Below are 10,158 nucleotides of genomic sequence, written 5' to 3' on the forward strand. Positions count from 1 at the left end.
GTGATGGAAAAGCATGCTGAAGTGTATTTTGCATAATGTGTGGCCTGTAAACTTTATATAAAAACACCTCCACCAAGCAGCAGAAACACCTGGAGCAGAACTGAACAGTGCATTGTCCTTTATTGTATCCTTTCTTCCCTGTGTGTGGTGTGCACACATTGGCTATCATAGACACTTCGCTCATGAACAGGTGGAAGGTGCTGTGCATGGACCATTTAGCATCAAAGTCAGAATTGATTCATTTTCCTATTTTTTTTTAAATACTGATAAGTGGGGCTCAGGCTGCCTTTGTTCCTCGCATTGCCTACAGGCACATTTTTAAGCACAGAGAATACCTTTGGATAAAGTCCAGCTTTCTGTTCTCAGTCAGTGCCTCTGATTTTTCCTCTGCTCTGTCTTTCTCTGTTGGTCTGTTAAATCATTTCATCAGCCCAGTGTTTCCCAGCTATATTAACCAAAGCCAAAGCATGTTTCACTTTTTTTTTGTGTGCATCGGGGAGACGCAGAGTGTCGCAAGGGCAAGCCAGTGCAAGATTGGGAAAAAGATACCAGAGGTATCCCCTGAAGCCCTTCTCTAGAAAACTGTCTTTCTTCTCATATCATAAAAGTTCTTAAAAACCAGGGATGTCAAAAAGAATTGTCTTTGATTCATTGCCTTTTTGAAAGATTTCCTCACACATGCAGCCTTGGCCCAAAAATGGTCTCTTTAACAAAACAACTAGAAACGTAGACAAATCTGTTCCAAAACATGTCAATCACACACGGGTCGTGCATGACAACAGAGCCACAGGCATGCACAGAAAATCTGGCTGCCGTGATTCTCGTATTCGACATGTCTCCCTCATACGGCAGGTAAACAGCATCTCCTTCAGGCAAAATGTGAAACTGAAAAACCGACACTTGAGATCAGCTCACTATTCAGCTTTTTATGATCGCAAGAGTATGAGGAGGTGGTGGTGGTGGGGGGGGGGGGGGGTTGAAGAGTAAAAGAAATATATAAACACACAAAAAAAAAAAAAAAAAAAAAAAAGAGGTGAAGGCCTTGGTGGAAAAATTCCAGTTTTCTTATTCCCCCTTTGTTGACACTGAATACACCTTTACCCAGAGTACAGCTGCAACAAGTGATGGGCACATAAAGGCAGTAAAAAATTTCATTATGTAAGATCAGGTAAAATAAGGTGTTATATGAAGATGAGAGTGGTTGAGAAAACAACCAATAAAAGAGTGACATCTTTGAACTCACGTCCTGAAAAAGCCTCCTGTCCTGAGCCAGACGTTTGGACGCCAGGGTTTTGGTGACATGGTAGAAGGTTAGCAGCGCTCGGTGCTGCTGCAGCCCATCCTGACCCTTCACGGACTCGAGCAGAATAGGAATGAGCTCCGGCCATTGCCTGGGGCAGTCCAGACGGGCCACCTTGGCTATCAGTACTGCAATCTGGGTGGCTATCTGTCGAAAGAACACAGAGAGGAAATAAAAACGTCCAGAGGCAAAGAATGAATAGAGCAGAAGGTGGTGACATGGAATGAAACTTGACGGACATCCAGAACATTCTGGATTATATCCCAATATGATACAATGTCTCAAGATAAGATATCAAATAAGTACTTTGGAGGGGAAGAAACTAAGATTACTACAGTAAAATGATTGAGTAATTATCATCATGATATGATCAATTATCAGGCCTGCCTCGACACCCACAAAGAGCATTCTGCCTTATGTCTCCACACTTAACATGCATTCTGTGTACAGTGAGAAGTCATGACATGACCAAAGAGGAATCAATCAAGATTAATGGTTGGTTTTTTCAGGATCCATTTTTCTCGCCACAGGATGACAATATATCTTCCCATCCATTTTTTCCTCCCACCCCGACGGGAAACACACCGTCCTGAATCTATCTACCATCAGAGATGTGCGTCACATCACACTCATACACGAGCTTTTAGTACCAGGACTTTGTTAATGTGAGGCGTACGACCTTTGCGACGCTTTCACTTGTCGTTATATTTCTTGACACTACACAATGTGTTCTTGCTGAACAATTAGCATTTAAAATCTGCCCTTTTTCTTTGACATTGGCCGGCAATCTGACACTTAATCGTTCAACATAAATGGAAAGGTCACGTGTCCTGTCTGATAGCGACGCTTGATGACCCAGCAGTTAATGAGCACGAGGAATGATTGAAGATTATGGTAGTGTTTGAACATCACCTTTATCGGATGGTTTCTAACCCCAAACCTTGTACACTTAATTGGAAAGCTGTTGATAATAAATCCTGCAAGAAAACACAGTTTTCACTTCGATTCTCTTGCGATTTATTTTGAATGAATCGGGAGGTGACAGGAGCTTCTCATTGCTGCTGAAGTTCTTCTTGTCTTGTTGTAATATGAGCACACACTTTTTGTCTTTCATTTTCTGTCCTGGGAAGCAAAAATGCTTCCACTGCCATGATATGCCTTGATTTATGGCGACGATCAGTAAGAAGCAATAAAATGAGAATGTGTGGCAGTGTCCACACAGAGCATGCTTCAGTTCACTTTATTATTCTAATTTAAATACAACATTAATAATCAGTTTCAATGCGATTTTTGTTTGGAGGGATCAATATGTCATGATGTCACTCCAAGAGGTCAGGTGAGGTCAAATAAAACTACACAAGCTCAGCATAAGCTGCTGAGACATATGGGGTTTAAATGACCCTTACTGCATGCCATATGGACCCCAACAGTCCTGAAAGGGCCCATATGTTGGAGCTCACTTTCTAATACAGTGGATGTAAAAGCTGCAGGATACAGGATGGAAGGCCAACAGTCGGGGCCATCGTCCCTGTCTCATTAGCCAAATGGGCTCCATATAGGAGGGTTGGGACACGCAGGCAAGCTAACGATACGATACAACAGGACAGGATTGTTTGTAAGATAGTAGTTACAGTAGTTAGTTTTGTCATTTTCGCTTTAATAAAATACCTTTCAGTGTCTTTGTACTCTTACCTGATTCACTGGCTCATTGAAGTTTGTGATAAGACCAGCACGCAGTGACGTCTTCTCCTCTTCTGATAAAGCACTGAAAAAAAAAAAAAGAAACAACGAAACCTTTAAAGAGGAGCAAGAGCAATAAAATATAAGGAGTTACTTATTGAAGTGTGGAGGGTTAATCCATCGCAGAGCAGCAGAGAACTAATACGAGTATTAAACCCCCTTGAAACTTTTTTTAGAGAAAGATCGATTCATCAGCCAGCCGATAATCAATTTCCCCCTCGGGGATTAATAAAGTGTGTAGAATTAAAAAAAAATATATATATATATCAGTCGGGCTGTAATATTTTCAGTTTTTGTAAATGAGCAGTTAATGTGGCGCAGCTCAGTTGAAAACAGATGTGATGGCTGTGAAGATCATCTGTTGTATGTAGTTCAGAGAAACAGTCCTCAATCAGTATTCCTTTCATTGTGCACCCGTTTGCACTACTCACTTTTTTTGGTGTTAACTTTCAAACATTTGATTGAACAAACACTGGACACATGCTTTGAATAGCCACATGACTTATAACCTACAATGAACAGCAATTTGAAAAAATACGAATGATCTATCTATTTGGCATTTTTTCCTCTGACTGGACAATTTGCTTGTTTATGTATTTCACTGATGGAAAAGAGAACACACAACATATGACATTGTCTCCACTGGACCTGTGCTGGACTTGACTCAACTCACCAGAGTTGATTTGAAAAGATGGGTTCAGGATTTCATATGCTCGTTCACACATTTTCAAAATAATGCCCGCCTGACTCGTTTGCATTTGTATTCGCACACGGAAGAAGACAAAGAAAAATATGATGATGCACATTTTTTTACTAAGTAAAAAGATAAAGGGACAGACCATACTGTAAGCCGACAGTGCTGCGGAGACGTCACGTGACGTCGCAGGCCGACGAGAGAGCGTGCCAGACGCTCTGGCACCGCTGAATGCGGATGATACCCGAAGAGACTCCTCAAAATTTAATTTCAAATTCTGAACAACAACAACCCCCTAAAATTTTAATGTGGTTAAGATCTAAATGTGCATCCATCTGCCACGTTTTTACGGGACCACCTAAATCCCTGTACAACACAGCAGAGTGCAGGATCTGCCAGCATTCCTAAACCTAATCAGGGAAGCTTTGGATAAACTCTCAGCCGTCGCCCAGCTCACATCTTGTAGTCCTCAACATGACTACATGGTTTTGTTTTCGCAGGCAGAAAAGCAGATGTGACGGCCAGAATCTGTAAAAATAGATCAATAAATATCCTCTGTGCTACTTCAAATGTTACTGAGGCTAGGTGGAGTGGGAGAGTGTTTGATGTAAGGAATAAATCAGTCTGTAACCTTGGCCACAGAGGGAAGAGATATGGCTGGGAGACAAATTACGAGGGGGAAGATTGTGAATTAGTGAAACAAGATTTACTGCACACACATTTGTGGGACTCTGGCAGAGCACTAAGCTTTAAAGAAAATCTCGATGGGAGATTAAAAGATATATTAACATCAGTTAGAGTAAGCCTGAGACATGATTCACATTTGTAAGAGCCAGAAAATCTGATGACAGGGGAAAGGAAGTATGAATCTGAACACAAGAGAGGAAAACACAAACCCTTCATTTAATGTCAGATGAGCCACAATGGTTGGCAGTGATCCAGTCCAAATGTAAATCACAGCATAATAGTTTGTTTTAATCCATTGCAAGGCTTCGAACTCTTTTGATCAGCAACATTTGTGTTTCAAAGCTTCTGTCAACAGTTCAAACCCGTTTAAAGTTACAAAGAGGTAGCAAAGGAATCTGTCGAGAAGCAATGGGACTGAAGCTGTCAGGAGAGCGTTTCTTCAGGACATTTTAATGCAACATCAGAGTTGACCTTTTCTAGAAATATGTCATCACTTCAACATTTTTAGGGCATCAGACATTTGGGAAATATTTTCGTTTTTTTTCTTTTGAAGATCAAGGTAACCTTGACCTCAACCACCAAAACAGTTCAACAGTTCATCCTTGAGTCCAAATAAAAGTCTGTTGGAGATGAAGATATTCCTCCAAGATATCAGCTCTGTAACTATCATGACAAACATGCGTATGTATGCAAAGTACAGTACTTTTCTGAGGTAAAAGTTAATGCACCGAAACCAAAACGATCCATTTGTTGAAATACATTCTAACAAAACAGAAGCAAAAATATCAGGAGCAAACCTTCCAATCAGTCATGACTCGGTTTTATTGATCGTTAAGTTTACATGAGAGACATTTCTGCTCAGTAAGGGATTCTTCCCTTCATTCAGCGGTTGTGTAAACAGTGATCTGATGATGACTTGGAAGCATTGAATATGGTAAAGAAACTGACATGCGTGCCCGGAGATTTCTGTTTGCAACATATCTGTGCAATACAGTCAGCGTGCAGAAATGTGCCTGCAGTCTTTGGAGATTAAAAAACATTTAAATGTTCCAGGAACATGTGTACGAGGTTTGCAGAGATCAGAGGGCAATGCTGCTTTAAAAAGAAGTTAACAGGTAAGGCTTCATAGAATACATAATGTGGGGGAGGTATTTCCAGGGACAGGCAGCTTATATAACCCATATTCTTAAACTTCCCAATACTGGTTTTTATCATATCCTGCATATGCTCCATTGTAGCTTCTGATGATTTAGATAAAGTATTACACATAAATGAGCGCGTTGGGCAGAGTCCTGGACAGCATTAATTACACAGTTTTTCAAGTTCCAAAAAAAAAAAAAAAGAAATTGACCTTTGCTCACAGCACACTTAAAAAAAAAAGACAAGGGCAACTAATAAAGTCGATGATGGCTCCATTAAACTTAAATAACTCAGCGTGCCGGTTTAGCTCAGGTGGAAGAGGAGGAGCCCCATGAGGCTCGTCTGGTAAGAGGTTCAACTACTGATCCAGACGCCGTCGACCCTCACTCTCTCATCCCTCGTTTCCTGTCAGTCTACAGGCAACATATACATATACAGGCAACATTATTCATTTCAGCCGGTTTATAACCAGCTAAAAACTCCTCCCAAGGTCAACTTGGAGCTACGTGCTATGTTGGGATCCATACACTTATTAACAGTAATTGCTGAATAAAAAAAGCTATATATTAGGAGTCAATGATTTTTTTTTTTTTTTTTTTTTAATGGAGACATCTCAAGTATTGTACTGTCCCACACAGAATGCAGCTCCTGGATTAATGACAACGGTCCAAAGGTAATTTAATAAACAGCACCAGGAGGAGAAAAAAAAACCTTGTTCACATTCTAGCAAATAGTTGAGAGAACCACTAAAGCGAGAAAGTATTCCAGTAAGAGATGAGAACTTCAGAAAGAACGAACAGAAAAGACAAATCAAAGAACTGAGCAGAGCTTATTAGCTCAGGCGAAGTCCTGAAAGTTTAAGAGCAAATGTTCGATTCAGAGCCAACAAAAGCCAGCTAGCTACCCAAAGAAAGACCAACGGCTTTGAATAGCCAAAAGAGGATCTACCACCAGACAAACGGGACACAAAAGAATAAAGCGAGCACAAAATCAGAGAACAATGGATTGAAAAATGAATATGAGAGGTAAAAGAGGAGTGATGGAGGAAGACGGAAGTACAGACGTAAGCTATAAACCGGTGAAAGGATAGATAATCGGGGAAAGACTTGAAGGCAATGAGGATGGACGAGAAAGCCGAAAAAGGCAACTACTAATCTGTGAGAGAGGGAAGGGGAAAAAAAAAAAAGATCTGAGGAGAATGACAAGGCCGAAAAAGACGCAGAGATGAAGACTCATGAATAGAGACAGTAGGAGTGAGTAAAACAATGAAGAGGAGAATAAAGACAAACAGTGGAAGAGAGGAGGAGAAGAAGAAAACAAGTGAAGCGGAATAGGCTGAGAAGAAGGCTGACAGCGATGGGGAACAAGAGACACACGCAGGCACTTACTGAGGCGCGACTCTCCTCCAGTATCTGTCAATGCCATTTTTGAAGTAGAGCACAGCCAGCCACCTGACGTTCACATCCAGCATGTGGTTATTGAAGATATTCTATGGGGGGGTAGAACAAAAAGAAATGCTTAGTTAACATCGATTTTGTTCACTGGAATGTATTATACCAGGTGTGTAAGGCCAAGACTAAAAAAGTTGGGACGTTGTGAAAAACGTTCAACAGAAACAGAACGCTGTGATTTTATAAGACTCAGAAACTGTGTATTTAAATGAAAATCGATCAAAGACGACGAATCAGATGTTGAAAACTGAGAAATACCCTCGGTGGGTGATACTCCCACGGCACAGTGTTTGTTCTGCCCTTTGAGTCTGCCTTCTCACTGTAAAAAATTGGGAGAAAGCCGAAGCAACCCAAAGTCCTCCGCAGAGGGGCGTGGTCAGACACCGCTCATTTACATATTTAAAGCTACAGACACAGAAACAGCCTGTTCGGAGCAGGGCTGAAGTAGACGGGTTTACAGGCATGATCATATACAGCATCAGAGTGAATTTATTAAAACAAACTTCAGACGTGTTTTGGGGAACTCTGAGACTTCTGAGAACTTGTTGAAAAGGAGAAAAAAATGAGACCTTTAATGTGGTATTTCAATGTTCGGAGAATCCGCTTTCTGTTGTTTTTTTCGTCGTTTTACACAATGTGGTCGACTTTTTTTGGGAGAGAATGTTGTACTTATATCGTCTTCAACAGCTCAGATGTCACCACAGAAAAACGATCAAGTCTTAAACTCAACAACTGGAGGATAGTGATGGAGATCTTTGATGCGGTTAAGCAACACTTCCAGGTGTAGCTACATGCAAACACAGAGCACGCTCATTTTGTAATCAAAGCCGCACACACTTGTTTCTTATTATCGCTTCATTTCTTTTCTAAGTGCAGCATTTCAGAGCTGTTAAAGTCAGTGATATAAAGAAAGACGTTTGGAGTACTTTCAAAGTGTTCTCAAAGTCATTCTCCTCTTCACAGCAAAGGCAGGAGCTCCCCAGAGAGCAGCACAGTAATATCAACTGATTGGACTTTTGGCTTCAGAATTTTTTTCAGGTTTGGCGGGGGGGGGGGGGGGGGGGGGGTTTAGATAAAGAGGGGTTTTATATTTGTTTTAATACAGATATAAAACATCCCTGTGCTGTTTCAAGAGAGCAGAGTACCAAGAAGAAAACACATTGAAGAAGAAAACCTGCCCACTGACGCCAAACTTTACAACGTCTATCATTGGAACGAGCTGTCAGAGCTGATGATTGATTTGTGGGCTCTGTCCTCAAAAAAAAGTTTCATCTTTCTAGTAGTGACACCTTCTCCTGACTTAAATGAGACAATACACACTGCACACCTTTGGTTTAGGACTGAGGAAGCATAACGGGTACAACAAAAAAAAGCAAAGGAAAAAAAAAAAGAAACACATTTAGCCGATATCAAAGCATTCGCTGCGTTCCAGCACTTACAATACTTCCGTTTGTTTTATGTCTTATGTTGTTATGTTTGGAACAAACAAGGGCATAGTGTTCTCCCTCTTTTTATCCGATTATCAGAAAAATATAGAAAATCTAACATTCATGTGAATGGAACACATTTTTGCGCTCAGCTGAGCATGAACACATCCAGGGAGCAATTTTTCTTCTGAACGCTCGGAGAGATGAAACTAAAATCCATCTTCTCATTGAAGCCTGACTGAAACTGTAAACAAACACAATGGAGGAAAGGTCTGCGTAATCAACTTCAAGGATCAACGGTGAACAGATACTTGCCAGGAAGAAATGATGTCACCTATGAAGACTTCAACTTAAAGCTTCTTGATCTGCTATTGTTATGCAGATTGTAAGATAATAACGCCCTCCTTTCAAAATCTGATTTCCCTGAAAACACTCATATTAAAAACCAGAGTGCAGGGGGACTGGAAGCATAGTGGTGAGTGCGCCCGCTTCATGTGCAGAGGCTGAAGTCCTCCAAGCTGGCGCCTGGCTTTGAATCTGACCTGAGCCTCATTTCCCGCATTTTGTTCCCCACTTCCTCTCTCCCAAATGGCTGACTCTACCCGCTGTTCTTTCTCGAAAAAGTCTACAGCGCATTTACACCAAAACAATTCACATCTTCATTCATGGGTTGAAATTGTGAAGCAGAATGATTGCCGAGTTTTTAATATCGTCCCTCACCAGAAGGACCGAGTAGAAGCCTGGCTGGGTCTCCCACTGTCGGAGCTGCTCCTCTGCAGGCTTCAGCACAGTTGTTTCCTGACTGGTGGCTTGGGTTAACGCCTGCAGCACCACTGAACTGGCACCGTCCATATCCATGGCTGGATATATCTGAAGGAGGAAGAAAAAGACAAAGGTTGTGAAAAGTTCTTGCTTATTTTATGGGGAAAAATCTTTGCGAATAGTTTTACCACTGCATATGACAGCTGGAGGGAAAAAAAAAAAAAAACAGATCCGAACAAGGATCTGACTTTTTTTTTGTGAGCCTTCATCTTCTCTGCCATTTTTATGAAAGATCACACTATGCTGAAATCACAGTCAAAAAAAAAAAGAAAAAAAATCCTTTAAAATATATAACTTGACACACCAAGCAGACAGCAAAGAACTTGTGGCGAAGAAGACGAAGAAGAAGATCGAGAATCATGTCTTCTAAAAAGTTAAAAATGGCACTGGCGTTGTCAGTTGTTGGTCTTTAAGAGGAAAAGAAAAGAAGAGGGGGAAAAAATGAGGAGAAACCGCCCGAAATGGGTGAAAGCACGGATACTACAGCGGCATGCTTCACCCGTGTTCAGAGCTGAAGTTAAATGAGCTCCAAACAGCCAATCAGAGAGATTCCTCTCACCAACCACGACGACTGATGGCAATTTAACATGTCGAACTTGAGTGTGTTTTCCAGCAGTCTTGTGCATGTTTAGGCACATCTACGTGCAAAAAGTCAAAGGCACACGTGGGGACCCCTAGAAATACGGGCAGATGAGACGGGCTGCGTGGAGCGGCAGTACATGGAAACAGACACTTGTTTTTGGAACATTAGCGATCGTGAACGTACTTCAGTAGACACAGAAAATAGATACATGAACGTCAAAAGGGGAATAATATGGGACCTTTAAAAGAAACGCCCTTTAAAAGTGTTTAGGTCAGCTCCTCAGGTCCAACAGGAACACATCAGTAAACTCTGTC

The 10,158-nt window shown here is 41.2% G+C and overlaps 1 protein-coding gene across 1 annotated transcript in view; it reads right to left on the minus strand.

The window, feature by feature from the left end:
• Window positions 1–9,341, minus strand: part of ipo11 (importin 11) — a 125,473-nt gene extending 116,132 nt beyond the window's left edge. Inside the window, exons 1-4 of the mRNA XM_079365452.1 lie at window positions 9,160–9,341; window positions 6,950–7,050; window positions 2,993–3,065; window positions 1,244–1,447 (exon numbers count right to left, since the gene is read on the minus strand). Coding sequence (XP_079221578.1) covers window positions 1,244–1,447; window positions 2,993–3,065; window positions 6,950–7,050; window positions 9,160–9,297 — 516 coding nt within the window. The 5' untranslated portion in view covers window positions 9,298–9,341. The remainder of the gene's footprint in view (window positions 1–1,243; window positions 1,448–2,992; window positions 3,066–6,949; window positions 7,051–9,159) is intronic.
• Between the last annotated feature and the right edge of the window lie 817 nt (window positions 9,342–10,158).

This window comes from Symphodus melops, assembly GCF_947650265.1.
Source record: "Symphodus melops genome assembly, chromosome: 1".
NCBI classification, from domain to species: domain Eukaryota; kingdom Metazoa; phylum Chordata; class Actinopteri; order Labriformes; family Labridae; genus Symphodus; species Symphodus melops.